The sequence below is a fragment of the Lynx rufus genome, unplaced genomic scaffold (assembly GCF_022079265.1).
Source record: "Lynx rufus isolate CCGP_SWC_20201006 ecotype Redwood Valley unplaced genomic scaffold, mLynRuf1.p SCAF_15, whole genome shotgun sequence".
Taxonomy (NCBI): Eukaryota; Metazoa; Chordata; class Mammalia; order Carnivora; family Felidae; genus Lynx; species Lynx rufus.
In genome coordinates this window covers 58,673,144-58,696,101 of record NW_025814829.1, presented here as the reverse complement: position 1 = coordinate 58,696,101, position 22,958 = coordinate 58,673,144, and the positions used below count along the sequence as shown (strand labels likewise).

General features: G+C 46.0%; 1 protein-coding gene across 2 annotated transcripts in view; it reads right to left on the bottom strand.

The window, feature by feature from the left end:
- Positions 1-22,958, bottom strand: part of EFCAB2 (EF-hand calcium binding domain 2) — a 132,209-nt gene that overhangs the window by 20,846 nt on the left and 88,405 nt on the right. For both annotated transcript variants that reach the window (XR_006961661.1, XM_047077112.1), the window contains exon 3: positions 6,964-7,036. Coding sequence is in view for 1 of the 2 variants with exons in the window: in XM_047077112.1 (XP_046933068.1) it covers positions 6,964-7,036 (73 nt within the window). In the remaining variant the exon portion in view is untranslated. The remainder of the gene's footprint in view (positions 1-6,963; positions 7,037-22,958) is intronic.

The following is a 22,958-nucleotide window of genomic DNA, read 5'->3' as shown; positions in this document are numbered from 1 at the left end:
TTTGTATGGGGTAAAAAGAGTGACAAACTTTGTGTTCTTTCTATTCAGATACCCATTTGCTGCTGCACTATTTATTGAAGTGATCATCCTTTCTTCATGGAATTACTTTGGCACCTTTGTCAGAGATGTATAGTTCTATTTCTGGATCCTCTGGTTTGTCCCATTGGTCTATATGTCTTTCAGTCCACAAATATCACACTGTCATGATTACTGTAGTTTTGCAGTGAATCTTGAATCAGGTAGTGAAAGTCCACCCACCCTTGCCCTACATTTTCAAAATTATTTTGTTTATTCTAGGTCCTTTGCTTTTCCATTCAAATTTCAGAATCAACTTATAAATGTCTTTTAAAAAAAAAAAGCCTGCTATGATTTTGAACACATACTGAATTCATCAAAGGACTGCCATCTTAACGATGTTGTTTTGCAATCCATGAACAGGTATATGTATCCTTTTAAATCTTAATTAATTTCTCTTTATAGTGTTTGCTGTTTTTAGTGTATAAGTCTTGCCTATATTTTGTTAGATGTATTGACTCTTCTAATGCTTTTTTAAATGGAGTTGTTTACTTGATTTCATTTTTCTTACCATTGATTTCTAATTATACAATTATGGGAATGCAAGCTGGTGTAGCCTCTCTGGAAAACAGTATGGAGCTTCCTAAAAAAATTAAAAATAGAACTACCCTATGACCCAGCAATTGCACTACTAGGCATTTATCCACAGGATACAGGTGTGCTGTTTCGAAGGGACACATGCACCCCCATGTTTATAGCAGCACTATCGACAACAGCCAAAGTACGGAAAGAGCTCAAATGTCCATCGATGGATGAATGGATAAGGAAGAGGTGGTATATATATACAATGGAGTATTACTCGGCAATCAAAAAGAATGAAATCTTGCCATTTGCAACTACGTGGATGGAACTGGAGGGTATTAAGCTAAGTGAAATTAGAGAGAGACAAATATCATATGACTTCACTCATATGAGGACTTTAAGAGACAAAATAGATGAACATAAGGGAAGGGAAACAAAAATAATATAAAAACAGGGAGGGGGTAAAACATAAGAGACTCTTAAATATGGAAAACAAAGAGAGGGTTACTGGAGGGGTTGTGGGAGGGGGGAATGAGCTAAATGGGTAAGGGGCATTAAGGAATCTACTCCTGAAATCATTGTTGCACTATATGCTAACTAATTTGGATGTAAATTTAAAAAAATAAAATAAAATAAATAAAGAAGACATCTGGAAAAAAAAAAGAAATACAATTCATTTTTCATGTTGACCATGTAGCCTATGATCTGGCTAAATTCACACACTCTAGTGGCTTTTTGGTAACTCTCTTAGGATTTTCTCCATGAAAAATCATGTTGTCTGACATAGAAATAGTTTCACTTCTATTATTTTTATAATAATATTAAATATGCTATATTAAATATTATAAAAATATATAAATACAGAAAATAATATAAATATAAAATAGTCTTTTACTATTTCTTCTTACCTTGTTGCACTAGCTAGGACTTCAAGTACAATGATGAATAGGAGTGATAAACACAGGCATCCATGCCTTGTTCACGATTTTAGGTAGAAAACACTGAGTGTCATCTTAGCCTTGAGTTTTCACAGCTGCCCTTGGCCAGATTGACAAGTTTCCTTTTATTCTTAGTTTGCTGAGTATTGTTATCTTCAGTGGGTATTGAATTTTTTCAAATGCTTTTTATGTATTTATTGAAATGATCATACAATTTATCGACTTTGTTCTCTTAATGTAGTAGATTACACTGATTCATGTTAAGCCAACCTTAAATTTCTGAGATAAACTCCACCTGCTCATGATGTATTATCCTTTATACGATATTGTTGAAATTGACTTGGTAAAATCATAGTAAGGACTTTTTACATCTATGTTAACAAGATCTGTAGTTTTCCTTTTTTTTGTAATACAATTGTCTGGTTTGAATATCACAGTAATACTAGCCTGGAAAGTGTTACCTCCCATAATGTTTTCAGAAAGAATTTGGGGTAGAATTGGTACTATTTCTTCCATAAATGTTTGAAAAAAAATTCACTAGAGAACCCATCTGAACTTCTAGTTTTCTTTATGGGAAAGTTTTTAATTATAAATTTAATTTTCATAACTGATAGGGGGCTACTCAACTTCTCCACTTTTTCTTGGGTCAGTTTTGGTCATTTGTGTCTTGGTGAGCATGTCAATTTCATCTAAGTTGCTGCATTTAGTGGCATAAAGCTGTCTCTTATTACCGTTTTCAAATGTCTGAAGGGTAATGAAAAACCCTCCTCTAATCTAGATGTTGGTAATTTGTCTTGATTGTCTGAGCTACAAGTTTATCAGTTTTATTTGAAAAGACTAGTATTTTGCATTCAGGGATTTTCTCTGTCCATTTTCTAGTTCACTGATTGCTGCTCTTCACAATTTTTCTCCTTCTCTATATATTGGGTTTATGTTGCTCTTCTTTTCCTAGCTGCCTAAGATGAGAATTTAGATCATTAATTTTAGGTCTTTTTACTTTTCCAATGTGAACATTTAGAGTTGTAAACTGGCCTCCAAGCACTACTTTCCCTGAATCCCACAACGTTTGACGTGTTGCACTTTCATCAACGTTCAGGGCAAAATGCTTTCTCACTCCCCTCGTGATTTCTTCTTTGATTCATGAATCGTTTTAGAAGTATGTTGCTTCGTTTCAAATATTTGAGGACTTCCTAGTTATCTTAGTCTCAATTGATCTCTGGCTTCATTCCATTTTTTAAATCAGAGAACATATCCTGTATGATTTCGATTTTTTAAAATGTACTGAGATTTGTTTTATGGTCCAGCACTTAATATATCCTATTGAACATTCCATGGACACTTGGAAAGAACATGTATTATAGGTGTAGTGTCCTATAAATATCAGTTAGGCCAGAGTGGTTAATGGTGGTGTTGAGATTATCTCCATCTTTGCTGATATTTTAGGTAGTTGTTCTATCAATTACTTGAGAAGCTTGTTAAAATCTCCATCTATGGAACACAGACATTTATGATTTTTAATACCTTCCTGACGAATTGACCTTTTAAAAAAATGACTGTACAGTGTAATAATCTTATCAACATAGGTGTTATTTTCCAAACATCTCGTAGTTCTCCCTTCTAATTACTTTAAATTCTCCACAATTCCACTTGAGTTTGAACTTTGAACGCTGTAGACCTCTCCACGCCCTTCCCACTGGTATTGAGAGGCCACCATGTCCCCCCCACCCCCACCCCCGGCCCCAGCTCTCACATGGAAGAGCCTGGAAGGCTCTAACTCCATAGTAAAGGAAGAATGGTTTAATAACCTGTATGTCAATAAAACTTATATTAACCCTTCTTACAGCTGTTGGGTTTTGTGATATTCCAAGTGGGTAGAGATTATTTGGGGCAAGTTGCTAATTGTAGAATATGAAGTAGAGGGATCAATGCGGAGTGATTTTTAAATGATCTATTTCAAGAGAGACATCAGCTCTCCTATCGCTCCTCAGGAAGTGAGGGGCTGAGAGTATGTATCTACACTGAAATTTAAGTAAATGGCAACTAGAGAACTGAACATAGATTTTGATGTGGGTTTTTGTTTTTGAGAGAGAGAGAGAGGAAGGGAGGGAGGGAGGGACAAGCAGGGGGGAGGGGAAGAGTGAGAGGGAGAACCCCACGCAGGCTCCACGCCTAGCATGCAGCCTAATGCAGGGCTCGATCTGAAGACCATGAGATCATGACCTGAGCCAAAGTCAAGAGGCAGATGCTTAACCAACTGAGTCACCCAGGTGCCCTTCGATGTGTAGAATTTTAGAGCATTGTCACATGATTGTATTTTTTTATATTATTGCATTTTAAAGCAAATGAAGCAGATATAGTTTCATTTCTGAAACCATTACAGAGCATTTATCAATACAACATTCATCCTTATTCACCCACTATTTGGAGCTTTGTTTTTTTTTTTTTAATGTATTTGATACCTACAAATATCTATGTGCTTTTTTCCCCCCTCAGTTATTTGGGAAACTTCAAAAAGGGTAGTCACACCCAAAGCTTCTTAAGCATCTTGCTATAATTTAATCTGAACAAACTGTTGTGCACAAATACAGAAAAACATATGTAGGGCTTAGATAGCATATTGCTATAATTCTTAAGCTTCTTAAGCATCTTGCTGTAATTTAATCTGAACAAACTGTTGCGCACAAATACAGAAAAACACATGTAGGGCTTAGATCGCACAGTGATCCCTCTTGGTCCAACTGTTCGAAACGTGTAATTTTCAAAGGCTGTGTCAATGTACCTAAGCAAAGGACAAATACAAAAGAAAATGCTGGGGCCTGAGCATCTACTGTGATTAACTGTGAAACCCACGGGGTCATTTCGGTAGAGAGCCACCTGCAGAGCAAGCCAACCCAAATATACACTGAGTGCCCACCAGGGAACAGCTGATTCCTTGCAGCGATCAGAATGAATCCTCATAAAGACACTTGGCTATTGTTGTGTTCTTTTCGCAGATGCGGGACCAGGCTTTGAAAGAGGACGCTGCTCAGCCAAGGCCACACAGCTGTAAGTGGTAGCTCTGGGGTTTGCAAGTAGACTTCCTGACACTATTCGTGGTGTCTGTTCCACTTTGCCAGAAAAACTTACAGATCAAGAGTTGGCAAACTTTCCCTGGAAAGGGCCCGACAGTAAATATTTTAAGCTTTGCAAACCATATGGTCTCTGTCGCGAGGACTGAACCTCCACTCTTGCAGTGAGAAAACAGCCACAGACAATATGTAAATAAACGAGTTTAGCTGTGTCCCGATAAAACTTTATTTACAATAAGAGGAGGTGGGCTGGATTTGGCCCAGGGGTTGGGATTGGCGGACCCCCGCTACAGATTGAAACGTACAAACAAACCATCAAGGAATCAGGCTCTAAAGGTTCCGCTTTTCTATCTTTCCAGGGCCATTTTTCATTACCGCTGCGCTTACTCTACTGAATTGTACGCAATCATTACGATTTCACTGTAAATCCATCCTCCAGTCCCTCTCTGCTCCACAATGCCAACTTTCCTTTCCCTAGCACAGATTCTCGCTTTGTCGATAAACACTGTCAAGCAGCGATCAACACCTTATTTTTAAAAATGAGGACCGGGGCGCCTGGGTGGCTCAGTCGGTTAAGCGTCCGACTTCAGCTCAGGTCACGATCTCGCGGTCCGTGAGTTCGAGCCCCGCGTCGGGCTCTGGGCTGATGGCTCAGAGCCTGGAGCCTGCTTCCGATTCTGTGTCTCCCTCTCTCTCTGCCCCTCCCCCGTTCATGCTCTGCCTCTCTCTCTGTCTCAAAAATAAACGTTAAAAAAATAAAATAAAATAAAATAAAAATGAGGATCAACTTGGGAAAAATAAGGTTTTTTTTTTCCTCTGAGTAAAAATAGTTTCACTGGGTCCCCAAATGGAAAACCAGCATAAAGATTTTGTGCTTTACTGAATATTTTTAAATGCTAATGAAAAACTGGTACTGCCTTTTAGTTACCAAGATGCTAAGAGGTGGGTACCAGAGTTACCTTCCTGATCTTCCATTCCTTAACTTTATATAGTGCGTTAGGATTCAAATACGTTATTTCATTTGTCTTTGAAGTACCGATTATCATGGAGAAACTGAAAGGGATGCGCCCGGGGCCGGTGCTGTGCTGGGCACATGGAATAAGGAAATCAACAAAATCGCGCTGCCTTGCCTGTCTCCTGTTTCCTCCTACTTGGAGACCCACACACCCACAAAAGCAGTTCTGGAAAGGTTCTTCTCATGGTGGGGGCCCAGGGAGCTTGGTTCCCCGCAGGCCCCCGCTTTGTTGGACTGAAAGCTGCATGTGGAAGTTAGAGCAGATCCTTTGCTGGAAAACCAAACAGGGCAGGAAGCTCTCTGGTCTTGGGCCACTCACCACTGCTTTACGGGATAACTCTCTCCAGGGACTCATCTACACTGTTACAAATAACCATTTTTCAAATTCTTAGACTCTTTGGTCAATGTCAAGTTAGTTCTTATTATTGTGTTTACTACTTGCTCGGAAAGTTGGTTTTATTTCCCCCAGATAAATATAAATTTCTTCCAGTCTCTGTTTCCGCTTCTATCCCCTCTGAAGTGACATTATTCAGTATATTTACCTTTCCAGTGCCAATATCCTCTCTGCATATAGTCAGTCCCCTGTGTCTGTCTGCTGGCCTTTCTTCAACTAAGTTTAAAGAGTATAAATAAGGGGCGCCTGGGGGGCTCAGTTGGTTAAGCATCTGACTTCGGCTCAGGTCATGATCTCCCAGTTTGTGGGTTTGAGCCTCGAGTCAGGCTCTGTGCTGACGGCTCGGAGCCTGGAGCCTGCTTCAGATTCTGCGTGTGTCTCTCTCTCTGCCCCTGCCCGCTTGTGCATGTGCACTCTCTCTCTCTCCGTCTCAAAAATAAATAAATAAACATTAAAAAAAGTGTATAAGCAATATAAAGTGGGCTCCTTACTCGAGCCATCATGTTACTCAGTCAAAGCCATTTGTTCCAGGGGCGCCTGGGTGGCGCAGTCGGTTGGGCGTCCGACTTCAGCCAGGTCACGATCTCGCGGTCCGGGAGTTCGAGCCCCGCGTCGGGCTCTGGGCTGATGGCTCGGAGCCTGGAGCCTGTTTCCGATTCTGTGTCTCCCTCTCTCTCTGCCCCTCCCCCGTTCATGCTCTGTCTCTCTCTGTCCCAAAAATAAATAAAAGTTGAAAAAAAAAAAATTAAAAAAAAAAAGCCATTTGTTCCAGATCTGCTATTAATTTGTTCAGACCCTGTTGGCTGGTTGATCTGTAAAGCTGCCCGAATGTTTCCACCAAGCACCCTCATTAGTTTAGGACACGCTTAGCTGCAGGGAAGGGTTTTTAGGCACCAGGAATGGACGAAGCAGGGAGCCCGCGGCACGCAGCCTTGCCCCAGGTCTGCTTACCTCCGCGATCAGGTCATGGAGTTCTCCTTCGCTCGGGCAGCACCCTAGCGACCTGATAATTGTTCCGATCTCTCTGCGGAAAAAGTGGTCAACAGTTTTAGAACATAAACTTTGGAAAGCAAGCGCTGTGTTTCTCTAAACAAGGTCAGGGCAGATGTAGCACCGAGGTCACGCAATTAAGTCCTACCTCGTGAGGACAACAGATACTTTTCCGGGGGAAGGAAAAGGCAGACAGGTGAACCAAAGGGAGAAGAAAGAAGTGTTTGCGTGGATTAGCCCGAGCCCAAATCAGAAAGTTCTAGAAAATGAAAACAGGGGAAGGGGTAAGAAAAAGAAGTGTCAGGCACTCACTAGCTGATTTTAAGTTAATTAGCTGTTTCAAACCTCAGTTTCTTCATCTGTAAAATGGGGACAATAATATCTCCCTCAGAGGTTTGTGTTAAAGTCCACATTAGTGGCAAAATACTGAAAAGCGTGGCCCCTAGTGTCAGATTGTCAGGGTTCAGATCTGAGCTCTATCACGTGCTAGGCTGCACAGGTTAATCTCTGGGTGCAGAAGCCTACCTGGTGGTTAAAACCTAGTGACTTCGTGCAAATACTTAGAAAGGGGCGGGGAACACCCTAAGAGTAAAATAATACGAACTATCATAATATAAAGCATAGTTCTTGCTTTATATTATGCAAGATTTATTGAATGGCATACGCTCAATAAATATTAGTTATGCCCCTGCCCTCCCCAGAATGATGTAATTCAATTCAGCAAATAACCTAAGAAAAGTATAAATTCTATTCGGTACTCCTTAGATGTGAAGAGAGGGGATTTAGAATAGATTATTAAAGATTTCCACTTAAAATTATTAAAATTAAAGATGTAATATTTGAATGTTAACTTAATTTCACAAATATGCACTTGAATAGAATTTTTAAATATTTATTTATTTATTTTGAGAAAGAGAGTGAGAGAGGGAGAGCGTGAGCAAGGAGAGGGAAAGAGGCAGGGAGAGAGAATCCCAAGCAGGCTCCGAGCTGTCAGCACAGAGCCTGATGTGGGGCTCAATCCCAGGACACTGGGATCATGACCTGAGCCCAAATCAAGAGTCAGACACTTAACCAACTGAGCCACCTAGGCACACCACTTGACTAGAATATTTTTTTTACCACTCTGGGTAATAATGATGATGTTATACTTACTCCCTATTTTACTGAGAAAACATTTTATTTTTTTTAAGTTTATTTATTTATTTTGAGAGAGAGGGAGGGAGGGAGAGAGGGAGGGGCAGAGAATCCCAAGCAGGCTCCACTGTCAGTGCAGAGCCCCATGCGGTCATTAGATCATGACCTGAGCCAAAACCAAGGGTTGGATGTTTAACTGAGTCCCCCAGGCGCCCTGTGAAAACATTTAAAAATGTTTTTTAAATGTTTTTATTTATTTTTGAGATGGAGAGAGACAGAGCATGAGCAGGGGAGGGGCAGAGAGAGAAGGAAACACAGAATCTGAAGCAGGCTTGAGGCTCTGAGCTGTCAGCACAGAGCCCGACGCGGGGCTCGAACTCACGAACCGTGAGATCGTGACCTGAGCTGAAGTCGGACGCTCAACTGACTGAGCCACCCTGGCACCCCTGAGAAAACAGTTTAAATTAGAATGTTTGGCTTCTTCACTTACAGAGGCTGCGGGATGAGCAGCGAGGGGAAAATCAAAAGTCTTTAACTGCGGAAGACGGGATTCTTAATTTTCATTTACTGATTTTCCTTTGTAACAAACACGGCCCACTATACACGCCACGTCTTCCTGTGGACTACGTTTCACACCCGCCGGAGGACCTCAGTCTGTACACTTCTGCATTGCTTCTCCCGCCCAGGTCCCTCGTGAAGGCAGGATCTGAACATGATGGTGCGCATAGAAACTGAAGCATTTTACAAGACTATACTTTCGAGAAGTCCCTAAAGATGTGCCGTGAATCTGGCTAACACCGAACTAGTAAACATACCGTTGTAACATCAGACTGGCTGCTGTATACATTAGACCAAAGAGAGGCAGGGACAAAAACATGATTTGGTAAGTATTCACAGATTTAGCCCTTCCCTAACCTTCCGGGCCTTTTGCTATGTGCATCAGGAAACCGAAACTCCAGGGGCGCCTGGGTGGCTCAGTTGATTGAGCATCCGACTTCAGCTCAGGTCATGATCTCGTGGTTTGTGAGTTCGAGCCCCGCGTCGGGCTCTGTGCTGACAGCTCGGAGCCTGAAGCCTGCTTCAGATTCTGTCTCCCTCTCTCTCTGCCCTTCCCCCACTTATGCTCTGTCTCTGAAATAAACATTAAAAAAAAATTAAAAATACATAAATAAATAAAACATGAAAAAGAAAGAAAAGAAAAGAAAACTGAAGAAACCCCAGAATCAGAGGGACCTGAAGAAAAGCTGGTTACCCTACACCAGAGGCAGGGGTGGGGGTAGGGGGTGGAGAGGGGACCTGGAACGGCCCTTTCGTCCGTCTGGCTACTGAGCACTGCGCAGGTGGCTAGCCCAAACAAAAACAGGCTGTAAGACTGTTTCAAATCAAACAGATTTGAAAAACTGAGCACACACGCACAAAAAAATGTAAAATATCTCATCGATCATTTTTAAATTGACACATGTTGAAATGACAATATTTCAGACATATCGGGTTGACTAACAATTACTAAAATTAATTTCACCTGTTTCTCTTTTGCCTTTTGTTTCCTTGTGGCTACCAGAACATTTTAAATTATCAGTCCGATACTCCCTATTTCTGGAAACGGCTAGGAAGAGCCGTCATCACGAGTCAGACGTTGAGAGGTACACAGAAAGAGAGAGAGAATCACCTTGCGCCGTGTCAGCAAGGTAATCGTTCTCCCTCGTGCCTCTCTGAGAAGCGTTAACCAGGTGTTTGTTTGTTTTTCAATCTTTCAATTTATTTTTTGAGTCTGTCCGCAGAGAGCCCGAGCGGGGCTCGAACTCACGAACCGTGAGATCATGACCTGAGCCAAAATCGAGAGTCAGATGCTTAGCCGACTGAGCCCCCCCAGGTGCCCCTGAACCAGGTTGCAACGAGCCCTCGGTCGCTGCCAGCCCCCACGACACAGGAAGGGCTGACTATTAGGTGGCGGGCCGGGCGGCGTCCACCCCCAGACACGACGCACAGGAGGGCCTGAGCGGGAGGAAGGTGTGGGCCCGAGACACAGCTCTGGCAGCGAAGCCGTGGGCTCTGACGGGAGTGTGCTGGCAGGAAGGCACCAGCCAGGGGTCCAGGAGGAACTCTCTAGAGGGCCTGCGCCGACCCAGCGGTACGAGGAAGAGGCCCGCGTTAGCCACGGAGGAGAGGAGCCAGAGGGGAGGCGCGAACTCCGCAGAGGGCCGCGTCCAGGGAGCTGAGGAAAGACGTGGGGAAAGCGAGCCTCATCTCAGTGTCCCATGCTGCGGAGAGCATGGGTTTAGGGAAGGAAGATCAGTTGTGATATTTGAGGAGGGAGGGCGGCGTCGAAATCAGACTGCACGGGGTCCAGGAGGACGGGTCCGGGGAGCGAAGGGGAGGAAGTGATGTCTGGGGAGGGGGGCAGAGGCGTGGGGCCAGGGAAGATTCTGTAAGAGACGTAAGGCCGGAGGGAGGTGGGCACTCACGAACGCGGATGGGCAGGGGCTGGCGCGGAGAGGGCTGGAGAGGCCAGGGCTCGCGAGGGGGTGCTCCTGGGGAGGTGGGAGCACTCAGGGGGCACACGGCTGGCCCGGGGCCTGCCACCCGCAGGCTCCGTGTCAGAAGGGCAGGTCCTTCCTTCCCGCCCGGAAAGGTCTTCTCTACCCCTCTGGCTCCCCTTTGAAGAACCGATCACCATGTCTCCTCCCCTGAGTGAATCCAGCCAGGACGACCCACTTTGCCCACGGAAAACAGCTCGTCTGATGCCCTCCAGCCACACAGGCGCTACTTTTCTCCGGCCCTGAAGCACAGAGCCTGACTCCGCTAAGGGGAAAGGGCAAAGCTTCTCGGGCCGATGAGTCCACAGCGGCCAGAAGAACAATACAACTCAAGAACTCACCCCGAAGCCCTACAAACTGGCCCGCCAGCTGTGGGCGGCGGCGAATTCACTGAGCATTCGTGCTCCTTCGCTGCCGTCAACCAGTCAGACCTGCCGTTTCCTGTCCTGGATTCTGGGCCCCTGAGCCTTCCATCCTGCCTGCTCTATTAATCCCTAACCCTGGGGCGCCTGGGTGGCTCAGTCGGTTAAGCGTCCGACTTCAGCCAGGTCACGATCTCGCGGTCCGTGAGTTCGAGCCCCGCGTCGGGCTCTGGGCTGATGGCTCAGAGCCTGGAGCCTGCTTCCGATTCTGTGTCTCCCTCTCTCTCTGCCCCTCCCCCGTTCATGCTGTGTCTCTCTGTCTCAAAAATAAATAAACGTTAAAAAAAAAAAAAATTTTAATCCCTAACCCTGAGCCACTCCCCGGTTTCCTTCCTCTACTCCGGCAAAGCACTGCGGGAAGAAAAGACCTAACAAAAAGATCACGGGCCGCTGCAGATTTACACCGTCCAACATCCAGCGTCCCGCATGCTGCCTAACCCCCTTGCTTTCCCTTCCTGCTGCTTCCCTAGCAAACTGCCCCCCAAACAGCCATTCTGAATCATCTCCGGCCTCACGCTCAAAACCACAGGTACGCCCAATCTCAGCGGAAGACCCCACAGGCCTGTCACCTGCGTCCCCCCCATGCGAACCGGGCACGGCTGACCCGCCGACCACCCGCTCGGCCAGCCCAGGCCGCACAGCTACGCGCCGCAGCCTGGGTACAGGCAGCTCACGGCTCTGAAGGCGGCAGAGTCCAAGACCTGGTGAGAAGCCTGCTCCCAGCTTGTGGATGACCGCCTTTCTCCGTATCCTCCCATGGCCGACAGCGAGCGAGCTCTGGGTCTCCCTCTTCTTTCAAGGGCCCCAATCCATCGCGGGGACCCCACCCCCGTGACCTCATCTAGACTTAATCACTTCCCAAAGGCCCACCACCTCCAAACACCATCACGTGGGGGGGCAAGGCTCCATCATATGAATTCGGGAGGGACACACATCCGATGGCGGGCGCTCCCACGACAGGCCCGGCCCCTGTACCGCCTTCCAAGTGTGTACAAGCCTCCCCTCCTCTCCCTCTCAGCCTCCGAGGAACTAAAAGTGCCCTTCCCTAATAAAGCTCACCCCTCTCCATTTTCCTGAGTTCTAGGCTGGGCTCCTTTTCTCCCCCCCAGCAAGTATATACATTATTCAGTGCTCATCTCAGTGTGCATAGTCTTAACCCCCTCGGTCTCAGCTCTTTTTCTGGACACACTTGCCTTCCACTCAACATCTTCATTCAGCCCTTTACTAGTGGCTTCCTCTTTTGCCCTGAGATATTCACATAACTTCCTTCGCTTAAGACATTTCTAATAGGTGCCTTACCGCCTCCAACTACTCTCCCTCCGCTTCCTTTGCTAGCACAGCCCTTGTTCTAAGTCGCTCATCTTGGGGGCGCCTGGGTGGCTCAGTGGGTTAAGCATCTGACTCTGTCTTTGGCTCAGGTCGCGATCTCACGGTTTGTGAGTTGGAGACCCGCATCGGGCTCTGCACTGACAGCATGGAGCCTGCTTGGGATTCTCTCTCCCTCCCTCCCTCCCTCCCTCTGCTTCTCCCTTGCTCTCCTGCACACTCTCTCTCTGTCTCTTTTAAAATATATAAATAAACCTTACAATGAATAAATCACTCATCTTGTAACTGTCAGGACACCTCCCGCCATCCACTGTAGACCTGCTGGCCTAGCTCTTGGCCACATGCTCGGTCTGTCCTGTCTTAGCTTCTCCACCCCTCTCTTCCTCCCACGGTCCCTCAACTGCACCCTGCCTCGACCCCTGGTTGCAGGATGACCTCACTGTTCAAAGTGTTACAGGGGCCTAAGAGAAGAAACCCACCACTCGGATCTGGGCAGAGAGAAGCCTGCCACTTGGATCTGGACAGAGAAAGGCCCACAGCTCAATCCTGGACAGGAGAGGCCCGCTGCTCGGATCTGGACAGGAGAGAGGCCCGCCGCTCTGATCTGGCCAGAGAGAGGCCCACCGGTCATCACAGCACCGGCACCTGCAGGGAGAGAGGGACAGAAAGCCCGTGCAGGGCAGCAGCAGTGGGGGACTCGAGTGGCAGGCAAGGGGAACACAGGGTTAAGGCGGCCGCTCTGGAGAGGCACGCGCAGTTTCTGGCCAGAAGCTCGAATTCAGTGCAGCCGCCGGTCCCGCGGTCCCCACGGACGCCTTGACCCCTCGCGACAGTCCCATGGGGTGTGTGCCTTGTCCTCTCCATTTCACAGACCAGGAGACGATCCCGAGATGTTCAATAACTTACCAGGGCCACAAACAGCTGCGCATTCTAGCCGCCCCCCACCCCCCCAGAGCAGGGGGCCGGGGCTGCGGGCCCAACCAGGGGGCAGGACAGCGACACAGGAGACTGACCGGCCTTCCGGCTGGGAGCCGTCACCTCCTCTGGGACTTGGGAGAAGGAGACCCCGCAGCCCACTCCCTCCCCTCCACCACCTGCAGGCTGCAAGGGGAGTGGTAACCGCGCACAGGGTTTCACCAGCGGGCCTGGCTCTGTTGTCAACTGCTCTAAATCCTCTTACCCGCTTCCTCCCCACGGCAGCCCTGCGAGGACGACCCACCAAAACCAGGCCACAGAAAGATTGGGTAACTTCCCCAGCACCCTGGGAAGTAGTGGCTGGGATCCTGACACACACAGGCTGGAATCCACACGCCTCAGCCCTGCACACCGCCACCTCTCATAAACCTGATCCAGTATGTCATGAGACGGAGGGAACTCGGGGACTGTGACAAGGTGCCTCCAAAGAAGAGTGGAGGTTCCATCCCACGGGAACCTTGAAGACAGATCCAGGGCACCAAACAGACGACCCAAGGGACAGAGTTGGCCCTCAGATAAGGTTTTGCTCAGTGCAGTGTTGGTTCATAACATCCGTGTCTTCAGGAGTGCCCCAGACTGTGTCCCTCGCACATGCACATCACAGGCGTGGTCCCTTGGGAACCAGGGTCTATCACTCCTGGAAAATAGCAATTTTGTACGGTAGGGATTTACCTGCAAGAAGTGGGGGAATGAGCCAGTGACCTCTTAAAGTTTTCTCCCCAGGGGCTCTGATTCTAAGATTATACTTACACACACACACACACACACACACACACACACACACGGGTGGCTTATGTAAGTGAATATTCTTGCTCTTAGAAGGTACACACTGGAGGATTTCAGGGGAAAGGTCACAGCGTCTACAGCTCACTCTCAAATAGTCCAGCAAAATAAAATAATAAAACGTATAAATACGTAGATCGTGTAAATGTAGTGTGTGTGTACATCATAAAAGAGAGGGAACACAGGCAAAAGCAAATGCGCCAGAATGTTAATAATTGGCGCATCTAGGGGACCGTACACAAGAATTCCTTCCACGCGCCACTCTTACTATTTGTCTAGATGCGTGAAATTTTTTAAATAAAAAGTGTTCGTGAAAGAAAATAATAACAAGAAGTGGGTGCCTGGCTGGCTCAGTCGGAGCATTCCACTCTTGATCTTCGGTCGTGAGTTCGAGCCCCACGTCGGGCATGGAGATTAGTAAAAAGTAAACTTAAAAAGGAAACACAAGATAAGGACATTTCATTCTCAGGCAGGAAAACCACAGTAGTAAGAAATAACAACAGAAATCCTGCCTCATATAAACTATCTGCAAAACAATTTACTTTTTTGTGTTATACTATATTTATCATGTTTGGCTTAAAAAGTTGATTATTGGGACGCCTGGGTGGCTCAGTCGGTTAAGCGTCCAACTCTTGATCTTGGCTCAGGTCACGATCTCACGTTCATGAGATCAAGCCCCATGTCAGGTTCTGTGCTGACAGCGCAGAGCCTGCTTGGGATTGTCTCTCTTTCTGCTCCTCCCCTGCTTGCGTTCTTTCCTCTCTCTCTCTCTCAAAATAAATAAATAATTTTTTAAAAAGTTGATCACTAACGATGTCTTAGTTTACAAGAAAATACATTAGTGACAACATTCTTCAATTTCACAACAAAATCAGTTACAGTATTCTTAACTCAGTACTTTAGCATTTAAAATAAAAACCTGGGGGCGCCTGCCTGGCTCACTTCATAGAGCATGTGACTCGTGATCTCAGGGTTGAGTTCAAGCCCCATGCTGGGTGTACAGATTACTTTAAAATGGAAAACCCGATAGACTCTACCAAAAGTCTACTAGAACTGATACATGAATTCAGCAAGGTCTCAGGATACAAAATCAATGTACAGAAATCAGTTGCATTCTTATACACTCATAATGAAGCAACAGAAAGACAAATAAAGAAACTGATCCCATTCACAATTGCACCAAGAAGCATAAAATACCTAGGAATAAATCTAATCAAAGATGTAGCAGATCTGTATGCTGAAAACCATAGAAAGCTTATGAAGGAAATTGAAGAAGATACAAAGAAATGGCAAAACATTCCATGCTCGTGAATTGGAAGAATAGATCTTGTTAAAATGTCAATACTACCCAAAGCTATCTACACATTCAACGCAATCCCAATCAATTGCACCAGCATTCTTCTTGAAGCTAGAACAAGCAATCCTAAAATTCCTATGGAACCACAAAAGACCCCGAATAGCCAAAGTAATAATATTGAAGAAGAAAACCAAAGCGGGAGGTATCACAATCCTCTACTACAAAGCTGTAATCATCAAGACAGCATGGTATTGGCACAAAAACAGACACATAGACCAATGGAATAGAATAGAGACTCCAGAACTGGACCCACAAAAGTATGGGCAACTAATCTCTGACAAAGCAGGAAAGAATATCCAATGGAAAAAAGACAGTCTCGTTAACAAATGGTGCTGGGAGAACTGGACAGCAACACGCAGAAGGATGAAACTAGACCACTTTCTTATGCCGTTCACAAAAATAAACTCAAAATGGATAAAGGACCTCAATGTGAGACAGGAAACCATCAAAACCCTAGAGGAGAAAGCAGGGAAAAACCTCTCTGACCTCAGCCGCAGCAATTTCTTACATGACACATCTCCAAAGGCAAGGGAATTAAAAGCAAAAATGAACTATTGGGACCTCATGAAGATAAAAAGCTTCTGCACTGCAAAGGAAACAAGCAACAAAACTAAAAGGCAACCAATGGAACGGGAAAAGATATTTGCAAATGACATATCGGACAAAGGGCTAGTATCCAAAATCTATAAAGAACTCACCAAACTCCACACCCGAAAAACTAATAATCCAGTGAAGAAATGGGCAGAAAACATGAACAGACACTTCTCTAAAGAAGACATCCAGATGGCCAACAGGCACATGAAAAGATGCTCAACGCCACTCCTCATCAGGGAAATACAAATCAAAACCACACTCAGATACCACCTCACGCCAGTCAGAGTGGCTAAAATGAACAAATCAGGAGACTACAGATGCTGGCGAGGATGCGGAGAAACGGGAACCCTCTTGCACTGTTGGTGGGAATGCAAGCTGGTGCAGCCACTCTGGAAAACAGTGTGGAGGTTCCTCAAAAAATTAGAAATAGATCTACCCTATGACCCAGGAATAGTGCTGCTAGGAATTTACCCAAGGGATACAGGAGGGCTGATGCATAGGGGCACTTGTACCCCAATGTTTATAGCAGCACTTTCAACAACAGCCAAAGTATGGAAAGAGCCTAAATGTCCATCAACTGACGAATGGGTAAAGAAATTGTGGTTTATATACACAATGGAGTACTACGTGGCAATGAGAAAGAGTGAAATATGGCCTTTTGTAGCAACGTGGATGGAACTGGAGAGTGTGATGCTAAGTGAAATAAGCCATACAGAGAAAGACAGATACCGTATGTTTTCACTCTTATGTGGATCCTGAGAAACTTAACAGAAACCCATGGGGGAGGGGAAAGAAAAAAAAAAGAGGTTAGAGTGGGAGAGAGCCAAAGCATAAGAGACTGTTAAAAACTGAGAACAAACTGAGGGTTGATGGGGGGTGGGAGGGAGGGGAGGGTGGGTGATGGGTATTGAGGAGGGCACCTTTTGGGATGAGCGCTGGGTGTTGTATGGAAACCAATTTGACAATAAACTTCATATTAAAAAAATCAAATCAAATCAAAATCAAAATCAAATCAAAAACTTGGCAGCACTGGATAGATCTGAGACATTGTGTTTCACGAAGTACAAGTTGCCAGGAGGCTGGCTATCGGTCTACTGTTCCTTGCAGGTAAAAGTACCCGGAGAAGACGGAGCCCCGCAGTGAGGAAGGCAGCACCGTGAACTGCTCCTTGTGGGCACAGGACCACAGCAGTTTCTCTGCCGGACTCTTCACCGAGCACAGGGCTCAGGCTCGCTACAGATGGGACAGCACCTGCCAGCCACAGTCAGATCCACTCTGGCCCAAGAAGGCAGCTCACTGCACAGGCGCCCCTCCGGCCCGGATCAGCAGGGGGAAGGCAGAGGGCGTTTAAGCACTACTAACCCTTTCTCCTCCGGTGTGTTCTTTCTTCAAATGACAATGCATTAGGTGAATTTATTTCAAGAGGCCTCCCGCGTTCCCTGAGAGGAGAGGGGAGGGGAGATGAGGGGAGGAGAGGAGCAGGAAATAGAGAAGCAAAGATGCCTCTTGTTCTAACTCGTCCCGGAATACAAGGCCAGAGGCACAGAAGACCGGATGATCCTGAGAGCTCCTCTTACTTAACGATTCTGCTGCCAATAACACGGGACTGCAGCCGAAGCAGTCAGGTGGGCTTCCAGAACCCCAGATGCCCGGGAGGGGGCTGGGGTCCTGGCCATCAAGGAGGAAACCATGTAACTCACAGTTCAGCCTCAGGAGCAGAGAGGCTCCTAAAGGTGAGTGAAGAAAAACGGGGGAAAAAAAGAGAGAAGGGCAAAAAAGAGCAGAGGCCAGAAAAACATCAGGCCATGAATTTCTGAGAAAGAGACAGAGGTCTAGAAAGGAGGAGAACCGAAAAAGAAAGAGCAAGAAAACACTGAAGGAGATGAGATTATAGCTTTCGGAGACAAGGAACAGAAATTCCCAAGCTTAATGGCGAAAATGAAAGACAGAAGTTCAGAAAGAAGAAATGACAAAGATACCAGACAACTGGAAAGTTGAGCAAAACTGTGAAATAAAGTGGTACAGTTACATACAACATTAAGGCTGATCAACCCACTTTACTTGCACGAACCGGGACTGTGAATCAAGCGAAACGATTGAGAATTATTGTAAAGTATCTTTTAAGACTACTCGTAACATTAGTCGATCGTTAAAGTCTTTTACGGTTATTAAAGTACCTTTTACAGCAACTATTTAGGAACTTACTGAAGTCAATGTAGTAAAATAAAACTAAAATCGTTTTGTTTTTTGTTTTTTTTTAATTTTTTTTAACCTTTATTTATTTTTGAGACAGATAGAGACAGAGCATGAATGGGGAGGGGCAGAGAGAGAGGGAGACACAGAATCGGAAGCAGGCTCCAGGCTCTGAGCCATCAGCCCAGAGCCCGACGCGGGGCTCGAACTCACTGACTGCGAGATCGTGACCTGAGCTGGAGTTGGACGCTTAAACGACTGAGCCACCCAGGCGCCCCTAAAATCGTTTTTGAATTTTAATAATTTCTTCCAAAGTCTTTTTGTCGGGCGTTTAGAAGAGAGTCCAGAGAAACGGCGCAAACGCATGTGCGTACAATGGGGAGTGTGCTGTTTTCAACTGGTTCCTCAAGAGGGAAAAGCCCTGATTGGAAGCATCTGCATTTCCACGGTGTCAACACAGCCATCTGGGCCAATTTTGAGCTGCCAGAGTGAAGTCACCGGGGGAGGAGGTGGGAAGAGATGTTCCCGGTGTCCCCAGCACATCACCACACGGCACCCCAGCACACGTACACGAGACAGATTTGCAACAATGTGGATGGAACTAGAGTGTATCATGCTGGGCGAAATAAGTCAATCAGAGAAAGAAAGATATCATAGGATTTCACTCATGTGTGGAATTTAAGAAACACAACAGATGAACATAGGGGAAGGGCAGGAAAAATAAGATAAAAACAGAGAGGGAGGCAAACCATCCGAGACTCCTAAATACAGAGAACAAACTGGGAGATGCTGGAGGGGAGGTGGGTGGGGGGATGGGCCTTGAGGAGGGCACTTGTTGGGATGAGCACTGGGTGTTGTATGTGAGCGATGAATCACTGGGTTCTACTCCTGAAACCAATACTACACCGTATTCTAACTAACTTGAATTTAAATCGAAAAAAAAAAGCGTAAGTAAGAGTCAAACGTGGTACTGCAATTAGGAAGTGGCCACTTTTGAGTATTACCTTTTCGTTGTTAATAAGCACCTTCATTTTCGCATTTTATAAGAACAGCCTGGAAAAGTACAGAGGGCTTGACGAGTCTGGGTGACGCCCTCACGCAGGGGCCGTGCTAATCTCTGCGCCGTTCCGAACTGGGTGTCAGTGCCGCCCCAGGGAGCACCTTTGTTTTGTTCAATATAATTTCCTTGTAAGTTTGTGTAATTGACTTGTTCCATAAATGAGTGCGGCGGCGCCTTGCAGGATCCCTGCAAACCTAACCATCATCTCTGTGAGTCAGCGCTGGACCTGATGTTTCTAGACAGGTTCATCCTCTGAACGAACGAGGGCCCACTCACTGAGTGTTCGACCGTGTTTCTGAAACAGAAATTCGGTATGTTTATTGTAAAAAAAAAAAAAAAAATCTGTTTTTCCTTTGGAAAATGTTTTTCTTTCTTTTAAACCAATTTCGTGGGGTTTTCCTTTTCTTGATCGAGGACCCCTGACTTTTGGTAGCATTTTCCAAGAAAATGAAAATCAACATTCACATAAAGTCTTTAAAAATCTGCAGGGCCATTTCATCCGCTTTGGCAGAGGAGACGTTGCCTTGTGTCGATAAGAAGTACGAACCAATTCCAGAAGCCTTTATGGTTAAATACTACGAATTTGTTTCTGTACATGCACTGTATATAATGCGTAGACGTGGGGACAAAATCGTTTCAGAACATACGAGTCACAGGAACGTTGCCCAAAAGTGGCACCGTTTAGGTTATACACAGCCTGTGTGACCAGGGCCTGGCTGGTCCTGGCAGGCGTCCAGTGGGTGCAGTACCACGTTCCTGACACAAGGTGGAGCCAGTGCCACGGAGCTAGGCCCTTGGCGCGTCTTCCGCTAAGGGCAGGCTAAGGTCAAAATCGTTCAAAGTGAAGACCCCGTTCAGGACAATTGACACAATGCTAAGGGACAAAAGACAGGCAAAATATTTTACCTCCTGTACGGAATAGCGGATATTCGGCGACGTATAAGAGAATGCGGAAAGCGATTCAAAAATTTCTAAGAAGGAACAGAGCGGGATTCGAAAATGATTTCCATTTACTTGGTAAATATTTGCCAAACACGACTGTGTGCCAGGGACTGTTCTCGGTAGAACAGCCGGCAGAAGGAAGACCCTGCCCTCGCACTGGGCGTCTTTCACAGATTGATCTTCTTTTGCAAAGCCGTGAAATGAAACCGAAATAATGGCTAAACCTCCTTATTCAGCACAACTGCTCTATTAAAAAAAAAAAAAAAAGGCTTATTTTTCCAGAGGCCCCTCTAGTCAAGTGAGGATCGTTTTCCCACTGCTAAAATGTGCTTTCCAAAAACCTCTGGGCTCTAACCGGTTACAGTATTATTTCTCGTATAGTCCTATGTGCTAGAGGTTCCAGCCCCCAAGTGAAGAACTCGGGATCCCCTGTGTATCACAGAAAAAAACCTCTAGCAAATATTGGACGCTCTAGATAATAAATGACTCAACGGCACCTCTATTTTTACCGTGGGTGCTGTGGTTACTGTCATGAACCAGATAGACAAGGATCACCACCTCTGTCATTATTATCCTCAGTGCATTAGCCGGCTGGGGCGGCCATAACAGAACACCACGTCTGGGGGGCTTAAGCACGCCCCAGGAGTTTTATTTGCTCACAGCTCTAGAGGCAGGAAGCCCAGGATCAAGATGGCGGCACGGCGGGTTTCTTCTGAGGCCTCTCTCCCCGGCTTGTGGACGGCCACCTTCTCCCCGTGTCCTCACCCTGTCTTCCTTGCGTGCGTGCATCCCTCGTGTCTCGGTGGGCCCAAATTTCTTCTTCTGACTCGGTCAGATTTGGGCCTGCCCTCATGCACTCATTTTATCTCCGTCACCTCTTTAGAGAGGTGATTATCTCCAAATAAGGTTACATTCTGAGATGCTGGGCATCGAGATGTGACTTCTGGCTGGGGGGACTCATCTTGGCCCCTGACAATAACAATAACGACTATTACGCTCCAACCACCCTTTCCTGGCCGCCATTTCTTGCCGGGACCACAGCAGTTGCCCTCATCTAGCCACCGCCTCTGCTCTCACCAGCCACCGCCATCCACTCTCTGAGCAACCAGAACAATCTTTTAAAAATGAAAATTAGTGGCACCTGGGTGGCTGAGTCGGTTAAGCGTCCGACTCTGGCTCAGGTCACGATCTCACAGTTCATGAGTTCGAGCCCCGCATTGGGCTCTGTGCTGACAGTTCAGAGCCCGGAGCCTGCTTCGGATTCTGTGTCTCCTCTCTCTCTGCCCCTCCTCCACTCATGCTCTGCCTCTCTCTCTCTCTCTCTCTCAAAAATAAACATTAAAAATTTTTAATAAATAAATAAAGATGAAAATTATACCACGCAGTTCTCCTGCTTAAAACCCCCAGGAGCTTCCCACTGCACTGATAATGCCTGTGAGGGCTCAACATAATTGGGGCCCGGCCACCCCCTGACAGGTCTCACACCCTGGTCTCCAGCTGCCTGCCTCACAGCCACACCGTCCTCTGTTTTTCTCTAACACACTAGACCCCTGCCCCTTCGGAGGACCTTTTAATTTGCCCTCCCCCAGTTTTTCACATGGCTGGCTCCTTCGAACCTTAAATATCCTTTTTTTAATGTTTATTTTTATTTTTGAGAGAGACAGAGAAAGAGAGTAGGGGAGGAGCACAGAGAGAGGGGGACAGAGGATCAGAAGCGGGCTCTGCACTGACAGCAGCAAGCCCGATGTGGGGCTCGAGCTCATGAACGGTGAGATCACGACATGAGACAAAGTCGGATGCTCAACCGAGAGCCACCCAGGAGCCCCTCGAATCTTAAAGATCTTAACTCGAAAATGACCTCCAGAGAAATTTTCCCCGACAGAGATCTACCCTGTTTCCGTTTCACCCCACCTCACTAACCCCTCATTTGCTAACACATCACCCTCTTTTACCTTCCCTAGAGCATTTCGTAACATCACCCTGTTTCATGTACTATATTTATAGCACTTTTTACTGAAATCTTGTTACTTGTATATTCTCTGTCTCTTCCTCTAAAATGTAAGCTCCGTGTGGGCAGAGGCCCCTCCCTGCTACATCCCAATACCTCGAAAGATCTCACACATAACAAGGACTCAGTATATATCTGTTAAATAGTACATGAATTTGTAGAACACTTTACAGTTTGAAAAATACCTTTCAATCAAAGAGAACTTTCATATTTATTCATTCATCTAATTCTCACACCTATCTATATTACGGGAATTTTTTTTTTTAAGTTTACTTATTTGAGAGAGCATGCTCATGTCGGTGGGGGAAGAACAGAGAGAGATGGGAGAATCCCAAGCAGGCTCCGTGCTATCAGTGCAGAGCCCAACACGGGGCTCAAATCCATGAACCATGAGATCGGGACCTGAGCAGATCAAGAGCTGGACGCCCAACCGACTGAGCCATCCGGGCACCCCTCAATCCATATTATAATCCCCATTTTAAAAATAAGGACTCACCCTCCAGGAACGTAACTAGTATGGAGCAAAATTGGAAGCTGGTTCCATTCTCTGATTCCTGAGATTCTGTCTCTCAGGAGTCTCCGCAATAACATTTTCTTAGAACCAATCACGGTGGCTAATGCGATT